At 39.5% G+C, this 26,079-nt stretch overlaps 1 protein-coding gene across 1 annotated transcript in view; it reads right to left on the bottom strand.

Annotated features, from left to right (window-relative positions):
- Positions 1-26,079, bottom strand: part of ZMIZ1 (zinc finger MIZ-type containing 1) — a 337,453-nt gene that overhangs the window by 113,025 nt on the left and 198,349 nt on the right. Inside the window, exons 5-6 of the mRNA XM_059476742.1 lie at positions 25,364-25,477; positions 12,348-12,453 (exon numbers count right to left, since the gene is read on the bottom strand). Coding sequence (XP_059332725.1) covers positions 12,348-12,453; positions 25,364-25,477 — 220 coding nt within the window. The remainder of the gene's footprint in view (positions 1-12,347; positions 12,454-25,363; positions 25,478-26,079) is intronic.

Raw genomic sequence — 26,079 nt, 5'->3', positions numbered from 1 at the left:
TAGTGTGACCTCGCTCATTTTTGCTCTGTTTCTTTTTGCTGCATCAGTAAAAGGAATAAAACTATTTCAGCTCTGTCATCTCTACTGTTCTACTGCTTTAAAAACATACAAGCAGCTTCCAAAAGAATGGGCACTGTTTATTGTGAGGGACAGATGATGTTTGGTCTGGGCACACTGAAAACACTGGATCTACAGTATCTCACCATCCTGTATATAGCAATCGAGGCTTTTTCTCCAGGGAAGAGGCTTAGTATTTCATCACTAACAAACAATTTTCTCAGCATAGAACCTTAAAAAGTAACTCCAAAACTGCTATGTAATACAGCTATTTCTGCACACGTGAGCTTTCTCATGCATGGTTTTAATTTTTCAATCTCTCTGCAACCTTTTTAGCTTTATTGACCTCATGATAAGTAGAATTTTGGACAGAGAGACAAGAGTCAGATAAAAACATCACTTATTGCAAATAAACACAGCAACAGAACAACGATCCAATACAGACATTTTTTTTTCACTCTTGTAGACTAAAAGGCACCTGCAGAATAAAGTTTCTTTTCATGGGGCAATGCATCTAATTCATAACTGACTATTCCAAGTTTCCAGTATGTTTTCAAACCACAGTCCAAATGTATTTACTTCACAATAGACACACATATATGCTCAGTCTTTCCACATCCTTAGTTTAGTTTCGTCATCTTCTTTTCTCTACAAAACTCCCCTCCAGAGTGATTTGTATCACTCTGAGACTTGTCAGCCACATATCAGTGTTAGCTTTTTGAAGACAATCCTTAGAGGTCACCACCCTTCTACAGAGTTCAGGATTATATGATTGACTAAACCTGAGATTTACTTACATGTGGGGCAAATACATTTGCCCTACTCCCTAGAATTGAAAATATAATCCATCCCAGGGTTGGAAATTCTGGCTCTTGCACTCAATCTGAGTGAAAGCATAAATTTGTCACTGAAGTACAAAGATGTGAATTCTACCAGAACAAGAAAATAAGAGGAACACAGCAGATACCTTCAACTGCAGAAGCCTGGCAGTCTGTAGTGCTGACTGAACTAAAGGGACTGTGCCAAGCCAGACATGGAAGTTAGGATTTCCCCTCTCTGCTTTTCTAACATTACCTTCAGTGTTTGCTACAACACATATTGCAATCAAAGAGAAGGAAAAATTGCTGACATGCCTCTGCACACATAGCTGCTCCGAAGGGACAGCGAAAACCACTCTGCAGTCCTTCCAAAGGATTGAGGTCTGTTTGAAGCATAGCTCCCAGCAAGGATTCCACAGGAAGACTGGCTCCTGAGCTCTGCTCAGCTGACTTCTCTACCCTGACACAGGGCTTGGGTTCTCAAATTGGCAGTAAAGTCACAAAATGTTTGAATTTTGGTTTGTCTCAAAATATCACTGGTAATCAATCACCAAAGGATCCCAATGAGCCCCCAGCAGGGGTGTGATGATCCACCAGCTTTGTGTCACTGGCTTGAGAACTTTGCTCCCAAACATTACTCTTGTGTCTCATTCCACCTTTCTGTCCCTTTACAGGGAGTGAATGATTCTGCACAGGGCTGATCCTGCTTACACAGAACAGGACAACGTTTCCTTGCACCCATCTATCAAGATTCTCTAGAAGGCAGATCAGTGCCCAGACCCTGCTGCAGCATATGCCACAGTCCAGATGGCCACAATACACAGAGTATCACCATAAAATATCAGAAAGCTCCAATCCATACACAGTAACACCATACCTCATCAGAGGGCTTCAGGCATCTGTCCATACAGAGTAACACCATTCCACTTCAGAAGACTGCAAGCATCTGCCCCTCTTGTTCTTCAGCCCAGGCTTTTATCCCCTGCTGCTGATGCACTGCCCCTGTGTGCCCTCTGTTCCCTTTGGTGGTTGCTCAGTGCCCCTGGGCACTCCATGGCTCATCAGCTCCAATGGGATTCACCTGCTGCTCACAGCTGTGCCCATGGGGGATGAGGCTCAGCCCAGCCCCACCCCAATTAACACAAACTGCACCTGCAAGACCCCACACCAAGCACACAGCTTCACACAATGCCCTTGATGTGACCCAGTGGCTCAGAGACAGGAGCTCCTTGAGTGACAGCTGTCACACTGTGCTGTCACCACCCTGGCCGAGGAGCTTCCACTCCTTGATCACTGCAAGCTGGGAGCAATGATTGGCCACAAAGAATCAAATGAACACTGAATTTCCTCCAATCAAAGACTCTGTCTTTACCTATTATTTTTCCACACATTGAAAGAAACGAAAAGTATCTCTCTCTTTTGGAACATTTTTTTTTTCTTCCATTTTGACAGTTGTTAGACCAAAATGTCAGTCTAGGTCTTCTCCAGCTCATCTTAGGTGCTGAATGTCTAATTAGCTAAACTGCATAAAATTTTAAATCAGAATTTAAAATCAATTTACTGCCCTGTAAGACATGCTAGATTTTGTAACAGAACAGAGAAAGGAGGCTTGCACAATTTTGGGTCTAACAAAGACCTACCCAAATCTTTGCTTTTGCTCAAGACAGCACAACACTGACACAATTGCAGTACCTCGCTGTTTTTGCTTTGGTCAGGACAGTTACTGTAGCTACTGCTTATTATTTCAAGCACATTTGGTTGTAATACTAGAAAACATCCAAAGCAAAATCCCTTTACTGCCTGCAATGGTATGTAGCTTTTCAAGGACCACTAGGTCCACTACAACATTCCTACTGGGAGACAGCAACTGTTATAAATTTCTGGCAATTAACCTCTCACAATCTTATTTTAGACCAGCAGTGCTTCATTTTTCACGCTGGAAACTTAGAGGTCTCTCTGGTTCTTTGCCTTAATTGAAATTGCTTCTGTAGTAAATACACTAAATAATTTCATTTTGTTTTTTCGGTGATGGAAAGACAGTATCTTCCAGAGTGAGCAAGATTAATGCCTTTTGGGTCTGACTAGGCAGTCATAAGGGATACGATCACACATGAAACAAATACCCTGCTTTGTACACAGATGTTCACTGTTCAATTTATTTCCTCAGGAGCAACTCCTGTTCAGCTTCCTATTATTGAGTTCAGAGCCAAGTCAGTCATACTTGCCTTTAAAAATGTTTAAATTTATGCCTCCCTTGAGAACTTGCTTTAGAAGATGCACATTTCAAACCATTCTGTGAACCTGAAACTAAGGATCGATGTCTGTGTCTGCAGGTTAGAATCTACAGAGCCCTAAGCAGGGCTTTGGGAAACAACAGCACAAGGCAGGCAGGATTTAAAAAACTATAACTTTTTCTATCCACTGCAATTAGTAGCCCCAGCACACCTTAAGTGCAGGCATTTCCCAAAGAAATAAGGAATATATGGAAGGAGATTGAATTACTCATTAGTTTGATCACATATTTCATAGGAGCCAACATTGTGCATGAAATGCTACTGCTTTAAGCTTTGCTGAGAGTGAATCTCAGAAGTTGAGTAGATACTGAGTTCATACAAAACAAGAAGGAACACTGGTTCTTTGTAACAGTGCACATAAGAAATACATACAGCAGCAAAGCAGATACATGACTGAGATACCTACTAGACAGGTAAGAGTCAAAGAGATTTCCTTAGGACTCTACAATATCCAGGCATCTCAATGCTCAATCACTTTATCCTTCCATCACACAAGGAAATCTTATATATGAGCTTCAGCCCCAAAACCAACTGCAGCTATACAAAGTCTTTTAGTAGAGACACACTCAGTGTCATGTATTAGTTTGTTGGGCTTGACACCCAGACTTTCCTAAAAGCCTGGTTTGGGTCACAAATGAGATTCAAACCAACTTATTTTTCAAGTTAGAGTCACACCTTTTGGAGTTTATTATTGCTAAGCTACTAAACTTCATGAGGAACATCTTATTTCTTCCATGTATTCCTCAAGTCAAGTGTTACTGATATCTGCTACAAAGCATGATTTACCTTACATGGAAGTGTCAGGAATAAAGTCTGGATTTATGGGAATATTCACAGAAGTGTCTCACAATGATGTGTACCGTTGCATTTTCACCAGAATACAAAAAAATAAAAAGGGAGTTATTTACCTTGGCATCCAGAAAACCTGCAGATGAAAGCAAATCTGATGGTTTTCTTTACATATTTTACTGGAAAAAGCAAGTAGAGGCAAAACCAATCCATAAAAAGGAAACCATCCAAAAGCCTCATCAAACATGAACATATTGACTTCTACTAACTTCTCAGAAAAACAGCTCATGTTATAAGGAACAATATGCATTTTTTTGGGAAGATATTACTTAAGAATTCTCTTCAAATCAATTTTCCTTTATTCTGTGGTCTTTCTTCTTGAATCCCCTCACATGAAATTGCACAAAGACTGATAGAAATTATAACTATCTCTGATGATGAATCTTTACAGTTTTTTGTTTATTCTTCACAGATATTTAAATAAATGTATTGTATCACATAAAACTTTTCCAAATACTGTGCTATCAGCACACTTTAACAGGTGTGCTTAAATAGGAGCATCAGAAAAGATGAAATAGAAACATTTTTTTCAAAACTTTATCTATGGAAATCTCTTTTTAAAGAGAAATACTACATATAACATCTTACCTACTAATCATTGTGTTTTTCAGAGTATCATGTCTAGAGCACTCAGAGCAAGAACTTTTTTTAACAGGCTGACTCCATGCTGCATATGAGCCTGGAAGAATTAGGGCTGGATCTGAAAATGTGAGCAGTGGAATCTGAATTGCATTTAGGAAGTGAACTTGCTGTTCTTGGAGCTTGATGATCTGATCTATTCACACAGTTCATGCTTTTGTGGTTCAGCCCTCCAGCAGCACAGAAGCTCCCAGTGGAAGCCCCATGGATGTTGCTGTGCAACTGTTCTCATAGCTGGACTCCTCACAAACTCCTCTGAATGCCTCCAAGACACACAGGCTAACAAGAGAGCACTGGCACTGAGGGACATTTGGAGGCACTGCAGCTCAAAAGGGAACAAGCTTGGGACTGCTTGCTGTAAGCTGAGAAAAGGTAACTCGTAAAGGGCAAATGCCTTTCTAAGAGTTTGCTTTCTTCTCTCCCATTAATATATGTAGGCTTTCACAGCTGCCTCCCCTCTAACGTGCCATTTGTGACTTACCTCAACTTCAGAGGGAAGTTACTCAAAACAACATAAAATGAAAAATCAAAATTCACACCCAGACCAAGACCTAAGCTGTCTCTACTACCAAATCTTCAGCTGTTCTCAGCACATATGGAATCCCTGAAGCAGAAGACAGAAAACACTGATGGAGATCAACAGAAGTCTTCTCTGGGAAATGCCAGTTCCAGTCCAAGTGGAAGTGTGTTGCACACTTTAGGGAAAGATTCTTCCCAGGAATTGCATAAGTTAATGCACCACACACCAAATCTGCTGCAAAGAGAGCATTCAGGTAAGTACCAGCCTCAAGAAATCCAAGGCACAGACTAAGAAAACAGCAGAGCAAGCTTGTTGCTGTAGCTGAGTGTCCACAATTTCTTTAAGTGCTATAATAAAGGCATTAGAGCAAAAATGTTCCAACCTGGCAACAGTTCTACTGTGACATCTCTCAAAGTCAGAACTGGTACCATGGTAACAAGGACCAGTGAAATGTCAAAAAGAACAGGCCAGATACACCACCTGGTATTTTGGCTAGTCAGAATAAAGAAGCAGCAGCTCAGCCATGCAACCTCTTTTATAAACAGAGGTGTTCAAGTGTACAGCAGAACAGTTAATGCCAAAAATGGACTGAATTTTCACCAAAACAATACCTATCTACATTGATATGTTATGAGGTCCTCAAGCTCCCAGTGAAAATGAAGAGGAGTTGCCTGGCTACTAGGAGGATAATGAAAATCTGACACAAGTATGATCATGTTTCCCGTGAGCAGAAGACAGATCAAACGCACAAGGAGCACACCTTTCAGGAAGGGAACAACCCAAACAAATAAGGCCTATTGGGGAAAAGCTTCTCATTCTGCAGGCTCTTAACCTCAACATATTTGAGAGCTGACTACTGACATGTCTGCCATGTGTCAAGCCAACCTGACAGAGGCTCAAGGTACAAGATATAATTGCCAAACTGCAGGTCTGACAGAGCTTTGCTCTGAGTGAACTCATGGGTGGGACAAATGGGTGAAGTCCAGTGTGCCTTTTCTGCAGCCAACCTAAACTGGCTGCCAGAGACTACACACCTGAATTCATGCTGCTTGCCACCAAGCAGCTCTACTGACTGCTTCCTTTTGGTCAAGGGAAGTTGCCCTTCAACTTCACTGAGTGAATGACCTATCAACTTCATTAAGTGAAACTAATACGACTAACCCCACAATCTAAATGAATTAAGATTTAATTACTCATTTATTTGTAGTATCCATACTATAAATCATTAGGAAAGAAAGACTTAGTTGCAACAAAGGTGTTTCCTGCCAATATATGTGCCAGAACAGAATTATTTTATCTGTATGACAACAAAGTGTCCCAGCTGAAGCCACGGCTCTGCTGCACTGCATAACTACCTACAGAGGAAGAGGTAGATTCTGTACTGCATGAGACTGAATTTAATTAAATGAGATAAATAAAAGTGAGATGGAAGGCATATTATTATCCTTGCTTCAAAAATAAAGAACTACAAAACTGAGAACAAAGCAGGCAAGGGCACACAGTGAGAATCTGTGCTAAGAGCAGGGAAGTGAACTTAGAGATCACCTGAAATGTAGTCAGTTTTCAATACCAAAAGCTGTTTCAGAAGGTATCAGCTGAAAGAAAATAATACCTTTATTTTAATGAGAATTGTCAAGTGGATGGTTTTAGGACACCAACTTTAACTACCAATGGATTAGGTATCTGCATGGAAATGTAGTAGAAATTTAGGACAACACAGATAAAAGGCTCTTAACCAGCTTCCCAGCTACATCAAGAACCACGTTACACAATTTCATACACTGAATTTTATCTTTAAAAAGGCTCTTTCACTTTTCCATTTTCCTTTACTCTGCTCCATCACTCTCCACTGTCATTCTAGCTGAAAATATTTTTTAAATGGAACTACCCTAATAATTCTGAATTCCCCACCTATTTCAGTGTTTTATTCAATTTACAGCATTATGTTTTTGTGTCAATACCGTACTGTAGTGTAATAGCTCTTCTTGTTCTGAGTTGTTCATTTGTTAGTACTTACATACATTTTGTAACTCTGCTCAGCTTTCACTTCACAAACAACCCAAGCTTTTATGCTGCTCTCATAAAGCTGCTTACTTATTCTTATCAGCCACTTTCCTAAGTGCAGATACAGCATCTGCATTTCTTCTCCAGTCGTATAAGACCATTTTGACTTGACTTGCTGGAAATCTTTGGTGTGAGGCATGAGACTGACAATTTATATACTGTTTCTTTCCTAACACAGGCCTGTCAATCATTTGGTCCCTTCAAGCTGGAGGGATGCCATCAGCCTTGGCTGGAGTAATTTCTATTCTATACTTGTAATCCTTTTAGTCACCTTGCCTTGCCTCCACAGATAATGTGAACATTATTACTGGAAACTTAGTAAAAGTGTTAATCTAGCCCTATGGTCCCCCCTGATCTAGAGGTTATCCTTACTTTCTACCTTTTTATTCATTCACATTATGGCATCATTTCTTCTCTCCTTTTACATAATTTCTGGGAGTTTGATTTGATAATACACCAAAATACTCTTTGCCCAATCTCTACTATTGCTTTGAAAATGTATCCTGATCAGGACGTACCTTCAGTCTCAGTATCTTGTCCAGTAATGTTTTAACACCTCCATTTGCCAGCACTCTCACTGCGAATACCCCTGTTAACCCAGGGCCCAATTTAATTACAGCTTTGGCATTCCACTCACAAGAACAGCCCTCTTATATCACAGCTTCAGTACAATGACTCAAGCTAAAGAAATAAAAACCCCCATAATATAGAGTCCACAAATACGATGACGTTTTAGTGCATACTTCATATAAATCAAGACTATTAAGTAGTACTGCTCTTGAGAAGTGAAATCAGAAGCACACCAAGCACAGCCCAAGGGACTGAAAGCAAAGTGATATCAAAAAAGGTTGCTATTTCTGCTATCAAACAGCCAACATTTGGCTGCCCGTCCAAGCTATCACAGCATTTTTTTTGCTGTAGCTGCTCGGTGCCTGCTAAAGTACCTTTTCTGCACAGTTCTGCCCTCAGGCTTCTTCCTTCCTTTCTCTCTTTACAGAGATAGTGAACACTGGCCTTTTCTGACAAAGCTCCCTGTATGATCTCATCCTGTCGTCCCCTTGTCTGGCCTCAGCTTGGCCTCCTGACAAAAGCAAAACCAGAAAAGTAGCTACAAGAGCCATGAAGTTCAGTAGCTCGATAAAGTACCTTCAAAAAAAACCAACTCAGAACAGAAAATTGTTCTCTCTCTTTCTCTTCCAGCCCCCCTATTTTTTTTAATAAACACTTTAACTGCTGAACTCCACCTTATTTGAACAGTTAAAAGAAAGCTACCAAATGACTTAAAATCTTCTACAGGAAGGACAAAAGCATCAGATATGCTGAGAAAATGTCCAAGCAAACACTGTTCAGAGAGAAAGGATTCAGGTTTAAGGAAGAAAAGCCAGAATACATAAACACCTATGCACTCACATACTAAGAGCAACTCAGGTTTCTGCAGTCTGGAAGCAAATGAGCAGGCAGCCAACCTGCTGGGCCATTCCCCATAGGTGTCACAACAAGGCAAAGGAATTTGCAGTGGAAGGTCTGGGGAGCAGCTGTCACCAAAAGAGACACATATATTTCTAAAGGCTTTGTCATTTGTCTTCAGGGTGGGAAATGCTGTGTTTGACCTCCTGCTGAGGCTGCTGCCCTGCTGCAGCAGCACAGGCTGGAAGAATAAAAGGCAGCAGCTATTATTTCAGGTACAAACACCAGAAAGCAGAGACAAAAGACACAGTCATTAAATCGTCATTTCTATTTAAAAACACACAGGGCAACTTATTAATACTTTTCATGCTGCATGAACCACTCCCCTAGGCATTCTCCAAAACCATTTGTATTAGCTAATTGCTAACTATCTCAATGACCAAGTAAAACAACACCAAAAAGCACATCAAACACTGTCTTGGCAACACCAACCAATCCTGGATGGGAGAAGCCAAGGACTTGACAGCTCTTGGTCAGGTGCCCTGCCCTTCCCCAGCTGAGGCTGTGCCCCACCCAGCTGCAGCCTCCTGCCCTCCCTGCCTCCCCCCATGCCTGCCTGGACTCTGCTGTGCCATCTGCACCTTCCTTCCAGCTTAGCAGGGAGGCACCACCAGAACAGCTCAAACCAGCTGGGATGAAACAGCATGAGGACATTTCCAAGAACCAAGGGGTGGTTTTCCCACAGAGTTGAGCCAATTTGGCAGCTGGATGCTCTGCCCTCCAGCCTCAGGCTCCAGCCCACTTCCATCAGGGATAAGTGAGATCCCCAGGCGCTGCCATGGGGACCCTGACTCTCCTGGGGCCCTTCAGAGACACAGCTCAGGGAGCAGTCAAACAGGAAAGAAGCCATGCCAGCAAAAGCTCTTCTGCCAGAGAGCTCCCTGAATGAGCTTAGGGTGGGAATTCTGGGGAACAGGAGCAGGATACTGGTTACACTGGGTCAGGCATCTGTGCCATCCAGCAGACCTGAGGGACACTGGGCTGCAGGGCTCCACCTGCTGCACACAGCAGAGCTGCCAAGGCTGCCAGCCACCACTGCCAGGCTCCTCCAGGCTCCCAGCCTGCAGGACATCCCTCAACAAGCCTTGTCCCCAGCTGTAAGGAGGTACCAACAGTGGATGGCCCTTGAAAGGATTTGGTGCAATTATTTTCCCCAATGTTCACCTACTCAAATATGTTTTAATTAGAAAGTCTTTTTTTTTTCTCCAAGCATTTAAGAATGTCAGACACTAAACAACATGGATTAAAAATGTTTCCAGAGCGATCCCATTGGCAGCATTAAATTCATACTTGGAGGAATGAATGCAAACCATTGTAAATTCCCCTTAAGCCTGGAGGAAGGGAAAAACAAATTCTTATTCATTAAAATTAATGCCATTTGATAGCTACATCAGGGATTTCTGCAGCAATGTGACTGGAAGAAGCGCTGAAGGTGTCTTTCATTAGATACAAAAGAAAACAGAAGGAGTTTCTCAAAACAACCTGCAAGCATCCCTGACAACAACTTAAGCAAGTCACAAAAAGCAGCTTTCAATGAAGCACACTCTCTACAAGCAAAGCAAAGGACAAGCTCAACATTTTAACCAAAACTGAATGAAGGAGCAGAGCCACTGCTGTACGAGAAATCAGCAAATATTAATGCACTCTGATGTGGAAAATAACAAAACAACCCTTTAAAACAAGTCTGTATGTTCTGACATGACCTCACATTTGTAATCCCAGTCTGTCAATCTCTCAAAGCTGCCTATTCAAGGATGTAGCTCTCAGAGCCCCTTTGTGAATGTGACTTCCTTAGAGTAGGGGCTATATGGGAAATTTCACAAAATATGTTCTGGTATGCCCCAAAATATGAGTATTTAACACAGATAGTAAGAGCACAAAATGGATAGTGTAGATGGGCATGATGAAACCCCAGGAAGACCTGGCGAAACAACTGTACACACAGTAAAACCAAAGTAGTTGTGAAACCAAATATTTAAGGTTATTGAAAATAAATTACTTCTATATACAACTGAGAAATAGGAAGTAAGGAATGAGAAGGGTTTTAGAATATATCAAGTGAAGAGCATGTGATTTACCAGCTTTCCCTGTATTCTATCAATTAAAAAGGGAAAGAGTGAACTCTGTATAGAGCACTAAGTTAAAAAGAAACCTCACATATGTTCCTCAAAAGAAGTAATTACTGGTAGAAATCAAACACTGACATTGGGTTTTTCTAGACCATGATGACTGACCAGCAGTTCTCAAGTCTACTCCCCCAGTGAGCCCTAAAGGAAAAGAACTGCAACATCTGACTCTCCACCTCACCTCCTCTAACACACTGATGGAGAGGCACATCAAGAAGAATTAGTAAGAGGGGGGAAAAACTAAATTTTTAAAGAAAATTTAATGCTGTCATAGCTGGAAATTCTTCCTTGATAAGCTTTTAAAAAAAAAACCAAAACCAAACAACCAAGAAGAGATGCGATAGCTAACTAATGGATAAACTTAATAGGAAGTCAGAAAAAAGAGACATTGTGCTTGGTCAACAGAACGTTTTATCCTCCACACAGTTTTCCCGGATGAAAATCAGACAGCTTATTCAACATTTAGTAAGATTAATGGTTCCTTCACATACAAAAAAATAAAACAGTAAGTCCAGTGCATATGCTTTGATGTGAAAGCCACTTCTGCATGAGGAACTGCTTAGAACACTTAGGACAAAAGGTAGCCATGTTTGGGCTGATAAAAACTGAAAAAGAACATGAAAAGAAATATTAACACCCAATCAGTTGGCCAAAAGTCGTTGTTTTGGAAGAAGGTAACCTTTCCTGATGCTCCAAAATGAGGACTGCATACCAGTTTAGTACTAAGCAGAAAAGTTATCCACACCCAGTCTGGAATGAAACAATTATCTTCCTCTTTTACAAGCCAGTGAACATTATGTCAACATTCATCAGCTAAGAAAAGGAGAACCAGAATTAAATGCTCCAGTTAAATCGAACATGTGAGAAGCAGAAAGACCCTTAAGTGCATTTTCTACATCTCTAGAAGGAGCAATGGCAATACATCATGATCAAATATTGCTACTTGATCAGAGACCTGTAACAGTTTATTGCTGTAAAATACTGGAAAAATGGCTACTTGTTACTACAGCACTAGAATTACTACCTACTCTTGGCTCAAAATTGTAATTCTAAGGACTAGATGCACAAGGAACCATGGTACTTATTTGCACAGGCACATGAAGTCAAGGAGTATGAGTTTTGCAATAGATATACCAGGGAGTGCAGAACAGATGTGAAAGATTTAGAGGTTGACACATGACAGAAAATCAATGGTTTACCAAGACAGAGGGGTCTGAGTATGTTCATTCCCACCATGAAATTACTAAACATCTGTGCTTCTGGAAGCAGCATTTCATCCATGAGATCAAATAGGGCAACAAACAGCTCTAGCTGGGGAAAATATAAATTTCCAAAGTCACGTATCCTCAGAAGAGCATGCCATTGAAATGCTAAAAGCAACAGAGCTATAAGCACCAAATATGTGTTTGCTTCTGGTTTGTTTTTTTACAGAACGCAAGACAGTCACAGGTAGCATTTTTTACAGAATATCATCATCTGAGAATCAACAATACATCAAAAAAGCTTTTCCTACCAGCTGATTTTGGAGTGAATTTGTCCCTGTTGGCTGCACATACTGCCAGTAGCCTGTATCCAAGATCCAAGTCAAATCCTTGCTGAGCTGCCACTCGACTTACCACCTGCAGAGGGAAAGAGAGAAAGCTTCATTAGGGGTTACTTGAGCTCTTGACAAAGTGACATTAACCTGCTTAACAGCACTAATGTTTGACACCTGAATCTGCTGCAAGAGCACAGTACAAACATGGTATGAGGCAGTGATCCCCAGTAGTTTCCAACACAAGCACAATGAACTGAACACAGGAGTATTCTGGTGATCCAATTATTTGACCACCTGTCAGAAGAAAGGCCTGGTAGTTCCATGAAAATTGGAGAGACAAAAGCCAGAAGAAATAATAGAAGAGCAATGTATGCAAAGATTGTATAGAATACACCTTAATGCATTTGAGATGTGAGGATGAGAAATCCTCAGTCTCTCCCTCTGTTGTACAGTTCCTGGCCCTGTTTCCAAGGGCAGTGCCCAGGTCCTTCAGGTTAAAATGCCCGCTCCACACTGCTGGGCAGGGTTGTCCTACACTGTGCTCAGTGTCACAGTTGCTGCATTTCAACAATACTGTATTGGGGAGCACATTTACCACCGTTTTAGAATGAACAGGCCTGTGCAAGAAGCATTTGCCAAACATTAAATTAGGGTAAGTCTGCTGTTGTTGTTGACTGATCTAGAAGAACTAGCAAAACCAGGCAAATTGAAGACTGTAGTCAAGGACAAAAAGCAGTCAACTGTTTCTCCAAGCCAGCAACTCAGCTATCAGCCAAGAACGTATCCTCTTAAAATCTGCACAGCACAAACACAATCCCACAGTCATTCTGCCAAATGATGCTAAAGTTATACGCAGCACAGCTTTTCTATTGCCTTCCAGTGGCACATGATGACTTCAGACTCAGAGGCACAGATAAAACAGATTATTCTTAACAGTGCCATTACTTCTTTGCATTAAAACAATGAAGGAACTGCACAAGGGCAGAGCACCATTTCCTGAGGCAAAAGAAAGTCCCTATCTTTAACAGCTTACAGTACAAGAAAATATCCTTCTCCCACCCTTTCTTCATCTGAAAGCTTCTTTCTTAATGGATGACACTGCAATTATGTGTGTCCAGGACTGCAAAAAGCACAGTATGGAAGAGTGTGAAGAACTAATGTATATGTTAGTTAAACATTATCTTATACTTTCTCCAATATATCCACTTTTCCTAATTAACGATTAAGAACCAAATTTATTTCTTAGAAAAGAATTAACATGAATTAAGGTCTCAGGTAGATTTTTTGTTCTGTGCTCCTGTTCATTTAAAAATTAGATGCTCATAAGACTTAATCTGTGGGAGTGTTCTCTCCCTAAATTTAACCCTTCCAATCTCAAAACTGAGATGAGAGCTTCAGGGAAAATAAATGAAAATTGAGGATGATCAGTACAGTAATACACATCTACTGTTTTATCACATTTCTTTACAACTACAGCTTTTAGATAGAAAACTGAAAAGGAATAAAGTAAAAGAAATAATGCAATTTTTTTGATAAACAAAAAACATTTCCAATTTGGTAGATCAGACTTTAATCCTTTACTTTTAGAAGTCCAGTTGTTAGCATCCTGGCTAAGACTCTAGGTCCAAACTTGCAAAATTAAGAAAAAAAATAAACTTAATAATAATAATTTTAAAAAATTAATAAAAACTCACCCAGAAAACCATTAAAAACAGAAAAACAAGAGGAGGATATGTCATATTTCATGCAAAAATAGCGATTTTTGCATGAAAAAAAGAGTGAAGACTGGTGGGCTGACATGAGATCTGGGAAACACTTACATACTTGGAAATCTGTTTCCCTTTTCTACTTCCAGTATCACTGTACTTCAGCCACCCAAAAGTAGATATGGGGGGTGTGGGATGATGAGAAGAAAACAGAAAAAAAGCTCTTCTGATAAACCCAAAACCACACCTTGCAAAAGGCTCCTGAGAACAATGTCTCATTAATGTACAAACATTATTTAAACTCCTTTAGCCATCATGTAGTCTCCCATCACAGAGGAACACATTTCAGAGTGCTAATCAGGTCTGTAAAACAATGGAGAAAGGTCCCTCCCATTTTCTGTTTTGAAACAGCACATAATCATTAAACCATTTATTTTGAAGCTGGAGAAAGGCAGATACACCTGGCCATCAGTGAGCACACAGCAACTCAGAAAATGCACTGGCTGCTTAAATATTCTTAATTTGTTTTAATACATGAAGCTACAAATCCTGAGGCTGTCCTAGCAAGAGGCCAAATCATTACTCTCAACTGACATATTGCTAATTATGGAAAAATTCTACGAAGTAACTCAGGAAACAGAGAGAACTGTAAAACCCACAAAAGCCAAGTTCTGCTTGCCCTGTCTTCACTGAACACACTGCAAAGCCTTGGTCAATGCAGTCCTAACCACAGGCTGACGCCCAGCTTTCTATTCTCCCACATCACATCAGTTTCCTTTTGTTCATTTCCCCTGCCAGAGGAGCAGTGCCATGAAGCTCAGAGGGGTGGAAAGCAGAGATTTCCAGAGCGGGCAGCCCAAGGCTGAGCACACCCCGATGGGCACAGCCTGGCCGGGGAGCTCCCACCTCCTGGTGGCTGAGGCAGCGCCCCAGCAAACACCACACGAGGACTGAGCATGAGAAGGCACAATCTGAACTTGACCGTGTGCAGAGGTCAGCCACTCAAACTGTTACTTGCTTCTTCTTACCAAGTGTGAGGGAAAACAAATTGGAAATTTGGATTAGCAAAAAAAAATTTAAAAAACAATAATGTAACTTTGAAAGAAAGTGCTTCCACTGACAAACTGCACAAAAAGTCCCTTCTTTCTCTCAAAAGAAACTTAATAGAAAGCAGATATTTCTAATAAAATTTCTGTTTTGCCAAGAGTAATTTTCCATCTACAGTTTTCTTGCATGCACACCATTAAATGCAGGAAGAGGGTCTATTAAACAAACTGGTGGACTTGTGTTCGAGAAGGCTTTCTCTGGTCCCTTCTGCCTCAGCTTGCTCACCATGAATAGGGCAGTACACGTCTATTTCCTTTACAAGGAATGGTTAGGTCAACTATGGTAAGTGCTTACAGCATTGCAGAATGAACTCATGGTTGAACACATGGTGCCAGCTGCATCTTGTCTGAATTTTCTAACAAGGCTTAAAAATATTTGCATTGACTGTATTTCAAATTTTTCTTTTAACTGTGACAGGTCAAAGACTTTTATTTCAAAATTAAGGTCAACGGAACAGATCATACATCCCCCTCCCAAGACCCTATTTCAGGTTGTCTACAATTCAAGTCAGACACGGCTCACTTGGTACTTGTCAAACTTTCCTCTGTATGCAAGGGACCCCTGGCTTTTTAAACAGACACTGAGAATTCTCAGAAACAAGATGACAAATGCATTATAGGAGCACGATCCACAGAACACAAAGAAATAGCTACAAGACATTTGGTAAGTTTAATATATTCAGGTCAGCAGATCCTGGTGAAATTTACCTTTGAGTGCCTCAAAGGAATTTACCTGGACAAACAGTGTAACTGCTAATGATTATCTTCAGAAATTCATTCAAGACAGACAGCTTGGAGATGTACCAAATCTGGTTTTAAGATTGTAAAAGGTGACTCACAGGAAGTACATATATCCAGAGAGACAACAAAAACAGGTATTAAAGAAGTACTAGGTGAGCAATACAGAACATCATCATGAGTACATCACAAGTTACCATATCTTTAATATGTCTTTTGACATTATCTATTGTAACAAGGGAATATAGCCCAGATGACAGAAGTATACATTTCACTCATATTATTAATTACTAGTCTTTTGTCAAATTATAACTTGTGCTTGTTACAGGTAATTTCTATATACTTAGTCCTGACCTGGACAACGACAGAGTAAACTGCAAAAACCTCTAGGTGGTTTTACAGGCAAAAGAGTCTGCAAACACCTAACAGGAGAGGGTAAGAGTTTAAAATTACCATTATAACCAGGAAAAACGTTGCAAAAATGAGACCGAAGTCACACATGAAATACTACAGATCAGAAAGAAAGAAAAATTAAATGCCTAAGTAGAAAATTAGGAACAGATATTCATCTTCTCACTGGGAAAATGTTTGAGGTATTAAAAACCAACTGGCGCTGGAAAGACCTACCTATCATTCTCTGGCTTTTGGAGGGTAAGAGGATTTATAGTAGACCAGACTGTATCTGTATCACATCCTGGCTTGGAGAAAAAGAGTAGAGAGCAAGGTCCCTTAGGTCTGTCCCAAGCCAAACCTCAGTGATTCCAGACACCTGCTGCCTACTGGAGCCATCCAGCTCAGCCTGAACTCTGTCCCAGGAATTCTAGCACTATTGAAACCTTCTGTGATTTCAGCCTTATTCAGGTACCCGTGCAGATCAGATGGGATCAAGCCAACAATTTCAATAATCCATTAAATGATATGGCTAGGGGATCATGATATCATTTGCAAACATACTCTTTCTCTAGCTACAAATTCAAATCCAGTGTATCAGCAAAAACTCGGGCAGTGTGTAGCTGGTACCATGTGTTCAACCATGACTTCATTCTGCAATGCTGTAAGAACTTATCTTACTTGACCTAGCCATACATAACATAGCATTCCATTGAAAAGCAGTGTATTAAAGAAAAAAACAACAGACATAATTTCCAGTACCAGAACCATAAACTGAGATCACCATCCTTTATCATGGGTGAGAGAGGTGCTTGGCCAGCTCAAGGTTCAACACCTAATATTTCTTTATGTTATTTTACAATAACGTTCCAGACAGCTAGACTTTATAAAAGCTAGCCTATTTCCTAAACACACTTGCAACACCTAAATTTTAAATTTTGATAGGGCACTAACAGCTATTTTAAGCTGTCTTTAAGGGAATATATACCCTATCTGCAAACAAACATTATTATAATATCAAATGCCAGTAAGAAAATCTGATCACTTCAAACCTCTGAAATCTTTAATCTGAATAATTCAGATAAACAGCTTTCAAAAAGGCGACATTGCATTCACTGTCTGTGACTCAGCTCTGCAGAGATCCAGATGTCTGAACTCTCAGGGTCATTGACAGTGAGGAGAAAATGATGAGAGTGAGGTTTTAATTACATGAAAAGCAGACAAATATGGCTACCAGGATCTTTTCTTTGCTGAATTTACCTTCAGTACTTCTCCCTCCTCCCCCCGCCTCCTTTCTCCTTTTGCAAGGCTAAGGAGCTTCACCACGGAGCTTCAGTCCCTGCCCTGCTTGTCATCACCCCACGAAGTACTGGAACAATGTGGCTCTCAACCTAACAGCCCTGTTAATCAAGAGAGCTACACGACTGCTTATTCCTAAACTCCCTTCCCATTATGTTGCACTTTCAATGAAACTCTTAACTAGCAGCAGTCAAGAGCACTCCCCCCTGCTGGCATCAGAATGAATTTTACCAATTCAATTTGCTGGTTGCTCAAAACTAAAAATGCCAGCTGATTGCTAGTTCAGACGGCTCCGTGTTCAGCCACTTGTGCATACTTGAAATTATCTGAATGCAGTTTGAAGACTACAGCAGAAATTTTGTAATTAGAATTCTGCAATGTAGATGGTAATTTTCCCCCCTCAGTAACACACAAAGATCAGATAAACAGGAAGCAAATTGAGGAATTCTGCAACATGAATAGTGATCTGCCTGAAACAGAAAAAAAAAAAAAAAAAAGGGTAGGAAAAGGAGGAAGAAATCTGTGATCTGAAGTCCTGATCTGATGAGACTCTTACACTCCAGTTGCAGAAGGGCTGCCTCAACAATAGAGACAATCAAAGCAAGTCAGGGAAGTTATATATAACATTAAATAGTTTCTTGCCTTTGATGCTTGAAAACAGACATTAAGTAGGTTCTGCAAATATAAGAGACTTTACAGAGTCCTTGTATTCAAATTAAGAGGTTTCTTAAACATTATTTCCCACTCGATAAGGTGGATAAAGGCCATATTTGCAAAGTAAGACAAGCCAGTATGCCTGCCATGTACTTTGTGATGCTTCCTGCAATGGTGACATAACTCATGCAGAGTAAGGGTATCTCCTCCTGTACATCCTCTTCCTCTCTGCATGTCTCTAACCACCCCAAACATCGAAGAGAAGGTCACTATTCTCAACCCTCTCCGCTGAAAATTGTCCCAGAGGAAAAGAGGCAGGGATTGTGCTGTAATTAAAGCAGCTGATCACTGGGTCACTGCAGTACTGCTGCCACCTGAGTCCTGGCACACTCTGAACAGTGATTTGCATCAAACACACACTGCTCATACAGAGTGACAAGGGAATTCCAGAAACACTTCACTTTGGAGAGCAGGAGATCTCCATGAGTTTTAGATAACCCATGACAAGCCTACCAAAGTTTAGGTTAAAAGGGCTTCAGGAGAGCACAAAGCAAAAGGACAAGCAGTAACACAGAGTTATTTGGTAGCACTCAGAGCTGCTGGGAAGCAGAGTGTTCTGTGCCTGCTGGCTGTACCCTGGCAGTACAGCACGTACACAGCCCTGGAGTGCTGTGCTGCTCTGCAAACACACAGCTCTGTGTTCAACAGATGCCTGGAGAGCATGATGGGAACAGGATTTCTTCCACGTGAACTTTTTGCTCTGGAAGTCTTGGATAAAAAGAGTAAATGTAACATTTCCAGGGCTCTCATGGGCAGCTGCAACCTCCCATTTTCTGGGTATAGATATGCTGAACCAACTCTTCCACCTAATTAATCACATTCAAACCCTGATCTGATTAGAAATCTGATTTTTGGAATGGCACAGGTTGATTTTTGATTATGTACTTTTCTGCCTTGAATCCAGGCAAGCATTAGCTGCATTTGCAGTCTGAGGCATCCTGTTATTGAAACTATTCCGTTCTCAGTTTTGTTTTCTTCTTTTTCGTTTTGGTTTTTTTTTTTTTTTTTTTTTTTTTTTTTTTGGTTTTGTTGGTTTTGTTTTGGTTTTTTTGGGTGGGTTTTTTTTGTTTTTTTTTTTTTTTTTTTTAACATGTATGTCTCTTTTTTTTAACCAATCATGCTCTTCATACCATATCAGACAAGCTAAAATAGATTTCTGTGTTATGAAACTGAGAGCAGTTAGGCCTTTTTTCTCCTTAAAATGATCTAAAATAATGTCAACAGTCTCAATTCCAGGATTTTCTGAAGAGAAACACAATTCAAAAGATTACTGTATTATTGTATTGGTATCATCAGAATGTGAACTTTTAGCAGATACTTCCATCAGTTTATCACTGATGCTTGTAATTTCAGCAACGCTTATCTGCAGTAGAGAGATGTAGTAAGAACTATAAGCAGAACACAAAATTTAAATGAAATCCATAACCTTTAGATGAAGTACAGCTAGGACTACAGCTTTGTGTTTTGTTTATTTGCTTGTTGCAATTTAAAGAGAAATATTCTTTCACAAACACAGGTAAGTTTCCCACGTCTGATGACGGAGGCGGACCCAGTACTTGGAGAGGAAAATCTAGAACATTAAGATTTGGAGGGAAGGCATTTTTGATTACTATTTCAATTACTATTTTGGCATAGCTTTTTGTGGACAACCTGAGGTAGGAAGTCTTTGCATCTCTTGGATGTAAAGAGAAACTCAGATCCCAACCACAGTGGTTAGAGACAAAAGCTTCCCCACAGAAGCTCTTACATTCAGTGATTTACCAGGAGCCAGCTCAGGTAAGCACATCCTGCTTACCTAAATTCCTCCTACTGTCCAAAATCATTGCAGTGATGGATTTTAATTTCTCAGATGAAGCCCCCAGGTACAGCCACAGAATAACTGCACACAGCTTTGCCTCTCTCACTCTTTTATTTCTTGATTGCACACACTGAAGAGCCCTAAAGAACAATAAACTTGGTGCCTTGTAAAGCTGAAGCACAGCAAGAGAACAAGGCAGTGCCTTTACGGTCCTTTGCTGAAGACAAGTCTGTAAATTTGTCCGTTTTGCTCTCGGCTGTCTTCTCATTTCCATTTTTGCTGCAGCACAAACACAAATATAACCCAAAGCTTCAATAAGATCATTTACATGTTAAACTGCTTGGCAAGAGCAGACCATGGGATGAAACTACACTGCCCCTGAGAAGGGGCAGAAATGAACAAAACAGCTTGGGCCAAATGCTGACTGGAAGTTATTTGTACTGCAGTCTACTCTGAAGCATTCTTTCCTGAAAAACTTTTGAGCAATATTTTGCTTTTGTATCCCATACACAGAGATATAATTCAATTGTGGTGTAACTTTTTGCTCAACCTTACTGTTAAACATGACTTTTAGTATCCACATGGATTGGGAAACGGTTAGGAGAAAAGTTAACCTGTGAGTGATTAAAGTACTTGGATTTCTCTGCTTGGACAGATATCTGATTTGGCCAAAATAGGGTAATTTTTTTAAACTGCTGTGTAGTAACTGAAGCTGTTTATTTCAGAAGACTGTAAGGTAATTCCATATACAGTACATTTTTAGAGAATTAAATGCTTAAATTTATCAAGACTATCAACCTGGCCATAATATATTCTAGTACTAGAGTAAGAAATTTTTTCAATCCTAATAAAACACAGCTTTGCCTGGTTTGTAGAAGTAGTATTATATACAAAAGAATACCATATCCATTGCCATTTCAATAATTTATAGAATCAATGATTTCAATTATAATTCAGTTTCTGGCCTACAGACTGTCTATTTGATTTGAAAATAACTACTGTTGAAAAAGAGCACCTAGCTTTTCTTGGCAAGTTAGAAAAAATTTTATTGTCTCTGAGAAAGATCATAATTTGTTTGCATGAGCTCTGTAAAAGCTGTTTAAGGGAACCTTTCCACAGCCTGTAGTTTGCAAGAAATAAAACAGATCCAAAGCTTACCCCTTTACCCCTGACTTATTATTTATCTGTTGAAATGAGCATTCTTTATAAATTTTTAGTACCCACTCACTTTAGTGATTTTCTGTAATGGGTAAGCACAAAAAGTTAAGCTCTAGAATTAGTGTCTGTCAAAACTGTTTGAACATAGCAACATGATGCACTTGCATGACATTTTGGTCAGAAGAGGCACAGATTTTGGGGCTTAGTTAATGAAAAAATATTTTCTATTTATGGCACAAGTAATTAGTTTACCTATGTATCCTTTTCTATTTGACTGTTTGCACTGCACAGAAATAACCCAGTTTTGTTCATAGGCCTTGGCAGCATTAGCCTGCTTTTTTCATCACAAAAGGAAATTATTTAAACTCTAAATGAGTAATCATTTAAAGTATCTGTTATATGAAGTATTTGACTACCGAAATGAAGTTTACATACCTTATTAGGTACCTCTCTGGCAAAATTTACCTGTTGTATCAAATACTGAGTTTCTTCTATAAATAAGAAAACCATTCCTTTTATGTTGCACACAATGTCACTGGAGCCCACAGTAGCAAATGTAACTTCAGAATTACAAAGTACTGCTGATGTGGAAAAACTATCTACTACAAATAGCCAGTTTGCATACTGTGCACAGATTTTACAAAAGAAAAATCACCAAGGCAAGACAAACACTAGACACGTATTATACATGTCGTTGCTCAACAATTGCTGTCTAGCAAACTAATGAAATTTTCAAGTCACCAAGATTTCTCTAAGTGCTGGTATTACAATTTAAGAAAACCCTCTGCAACAGGCTATTCTGTATATTATTCTATATATATTTTCTACATATTATTATCAAAACCAGTAATTCCATAAATGAAGCTGGAAGCTCCTCTGCTACTGACAAGGCAGAGTATTTCTAAGATCATTCTTCTGCATGTATTCTAAGACAGGCAGCAGGAATACAAACATCCAGGTGGTTATCCAGTTACCAGACATTACTGACAGTCCCAACACAAAAACAGCGTGTCAGGTAAACAGAACTACTTCTAAGAACCACTTCTTAAATTAAAGCCTTATTTCAAGACTGTGAGCATATTTGTCCTTTATTAATCAGATTAAATCTTATTGGTTAATTTTTACAAAAGACTGTACATAGGACTTACATGATGCAAAGGATCTGTTATACCTATTACACCTATGTTTTGCTGATCTGTGATAACCTGTTCAGCTGGCTATTCATACCACAACAGATCTGTTTTGCTGCTCTCTCATTACATCTGATGCATTTCAGCTCTGCAGTGTGTGAATGACTGTTTGCACATTCCTGAGAGAGCCTGCCTTTCTGCATTCATGCCATCCTCAGAAGTTTCAATTCAGATTAGTATATGTCGTGTTACCACTCGTAGGACATGATCATTTCATATCCCTTGATGGTTCCAGAACAGCTTAGCATACACCACTTTTTCCCTGGTCAGAGAGTTAATGGAACAGAATGCCATAAAAATAACAAAAATCATTCTCAATACTACAGAGGGGAGGCTTTATGAGCAAGCAAGCATTTTTAGTATTTGTAGACTTTCCAAATTAAATGCCTTAAAGAACCACACAGCTCAAATGTTGCAATGATGGTAGAGATCCCTTTCTTTAAAAAAGTGTATCTAAAAATATGGAAATTTGCAGGGACTTGACCATTGAAGGTCATTTTAAAGGCTAGCAAAACAAAACAGTAATCCTGTTTCAGTGATTGAATACTTTCATACTCATTTTTCATTTTTCTTTTAGCATAATCCTCACAAAGAAGTAAGAACTGGTAAACCTTATCAGCATTAACAAAAATAGGCTCCTGATAGCACAGAACATGAAGCTATGCAATCTAGTGTTAAATCTACTCATGATATTCCATTATTTCAGCTACCTTTGACTTATTTGCAACTTTCTGAATAATTTCTCTGAAAACAGACTAAAGTTCCATCATGTTTGTTAAAAGTAGACAAACCCCTTTTACTGTAAGTAAATGAAAAATCCATGTTTGCTAAATTATGAAACAGAACATATTAATTAGAAAGAAATTATGTATGAGTAAGCTTAAATAGAAAAAATATACATATAAGGAGAAAAAAAATTTAAAAGAGAGACCTTGCCCACTGTACTGCTAATGTATGAAGATGATACAGGAAGTACAAACCTCTTGGGATACAACCATGATGTTAAGTCTGTTTAAAGGGAAGCAAGAAGAGGGAGAGGGATGTACACAACAAGAAATTAAAGAATATCTTTCTTAGAGGGATTTTAAAATTAAGAACAAGAAACATCTTCATTGCACTTTATAGGCATTCTGCAAACCCTGTGTATTTATCAAACACAGAACAAGCCACCTGGTTAAGTTCCTGCGTTATTTCCTTGTCAGGAATGTAATGAAATTACAACACATGATAAAGATGCTGCTGCCAGTCAGTCCTACACTGCAGATAATTCTCTCCCACAACAAGCTTGGGAAAGGGGCATGCCATCCTGTTCAGATTTCAGGGAGAAGTATGAAGCAAAGTAATACATGTGGTTCAAATATTAACAGTACTTAGATGGTAATACTGGTTATTTTACTTCATCCTTGACAGAAGAAAAACAGTATTTTTATTTCAACACACTGAAAAACACGTATTGTGTTTTACCTCACCAGTTTTCATGGAACATTTCCTGCCCACTTTCTGTACACTGTGAGGAGAATGAATCACTGGCAGTCAGACCTTATTTTGACCCTTCACTTGGGCAGGGCTGAAGATCTGCTCATGTAGAAAGAAAAGATTTAAACAGCAAGGAAGTCGCAGGTCAGACTCACAATGTTCCAGCAAGGGCTGCAGGGAAATACTGTGCACAGATTGCCCAGTTATACCTGAGGTGAATATCTGCTTTCCCAAAAGCTACCCTGAAAAATGCTAGCAAAGTTTTTAAAAACCCTAAATAAAATATAGTTATGGTCAATTGGACATTATGTGCATTTTCTCATAATTGATGCTACTGATAACTTTTACTTCAAACAGGATTGTTAAATAGTCTGTCTTTGGACTTTACCATTTTTAACTTCTTTTATTTTATTTTTTCTCTGACCAGAAGATTATATGCATCTCCTATTATAACTGGATTTATTCCAACTTTCTGACATACAAATCTGAGGGATGCTATACACTGGAGCACACTAAGATGGAGCCATTCCTTAACATTTGGATTTCAAGCAACTAAATTTCAGTCTTAATGTCTGTTTCATGTATACCAGCTACACATTGCACTTCTGCCCCACAACAAATAAAATTATAGTCCCCTTCATTAATAATTTCAGAATTTCTGTTTCTTTTGTGACTATTTGTTTAGATCATCTTGCTTGGCAAATTGCAGTGAGACTTTTAATCCTTCTGCTCAGTCAGAATTTAATTAATCTAAAGTCTTAACTCTGCATAAAAGTTCTGGACTGCTGGTGCTAGAAAACAAAAGATTCAAAACCAAAATGTATAGAAAAATATATAATTTAATGCATTATAATGAAGTTGCTTTAGGAACTACAGTGGTCTTAATGAAAAGTGAATGAAAAGAAAAGCACTGAAATCAATGGAATTGTTGGAATTAGTATGTCAGGATGAGACCTGCAGTCAATTCATGTAACAAAGTAAGCTAAACAGGCATGTCAGAAACACTGTTTAGCTGGAAGCACAGCATACATAGCATAAAAGGCAAGTGGTCCTTCAGCCCTACCAAAAATGCCAAAGGAAAATAAATACCTGGAAAGTTCATCACTCTGTAAGAACATTAGCAATTTCACATCATGAGATAATACTGTATGTGTGTAACAAATAATCCAGCCTGTGCATTTGTAAGTAATCTAACTAAAAATGTTTAGCCCTCTTATGCTCCAACTTCTTCTTATTGCATTTTGCTTCCTGTTAAGCAATGGAGTCAAATAAACAGGTCTTAGGGTCTGGCTTTATGTATTAAAGGTAAAATGACAAAAATTCCCTTAAAAAGCAGATTCTGAAAATCAAGTTCCCTTGGTACGAGAGAGTGAACAGAGAATAAAACAGAACTGGAGCCACAGTAGGGTGGACATACCGTCAAACAGCCCATCAGGCTCTGCTCAAACGGTCTCTGGAAGGCTCTGGGGTCTCCACACCAGTCCAGGAGCTCTGTTGCTGCATTATGGAAGTTTGCTGGGTTCTGTAAGTGCTGGAAAGGGAAGGCAAAGCAACATGGTAAATAACATACATGAGGGCTGACATATTCCTTTCTACATCACTTTATTGCAAAGTCTGGCAACTAGGAACAGCACATAATTCAAAAGCAAGACTTTCAACTGCACAGTGAATGCAGAAAATCCTGCTTCATTCTTATTAATGCTTACACCATTCTCTGACATGACTTGAGTTAGAGACAAGCTGTAGCTGAAACACCAGAGCTCCCCAAACTCTCTCTCCACAGCACCACTTCTCCCACCTGCAAATCATAGTGGATTCCACTTGGAAACCCAAATTGTCTGAGCCCAAATTAAGGGAACTTTTAGTCTCGGGTTCAACGTCTTTGAGGTGTGTTTATGCCCCACTGTTGGGACACGGCAGCACAGCACCTTCCAATAATCAAGATTTCAATCTTTGCTGCTGGCCAATGAGGCAAATGTGACAGACTCAGAAATGCCAGTGCCAGGGAGAAGCACACTCACTGTACCAATCCCTTCCAGGAACCTTGGCATCACTGCTTGTGACATCATTATGAGCAATTAGGGTGATCAGCTTCAGGATCATGAAAAACTGAGGGTTATTTCTTAACTGAAA

The sequence above is a fragment of the Ammospiza nelsoni genome, chromosome 8 (assembly GCF_027579445.1).
Source record: "Ammospiza nelsoni isolate bAmmNel1 chromosome 8, bAmmNel1.pri, whole genome shotgun sequence".
NCBI lineage: Eukaryota > Metazoa > Chordata > Aves > Passeriformes > Passerellidae > Ammospiza > Ammospiza nelsoni.
The sequence above is the reverse complement of the archived record's forward strand: the minus strand, read 5'-3'. Positions and strand labels throughout refer to the sequence as shown.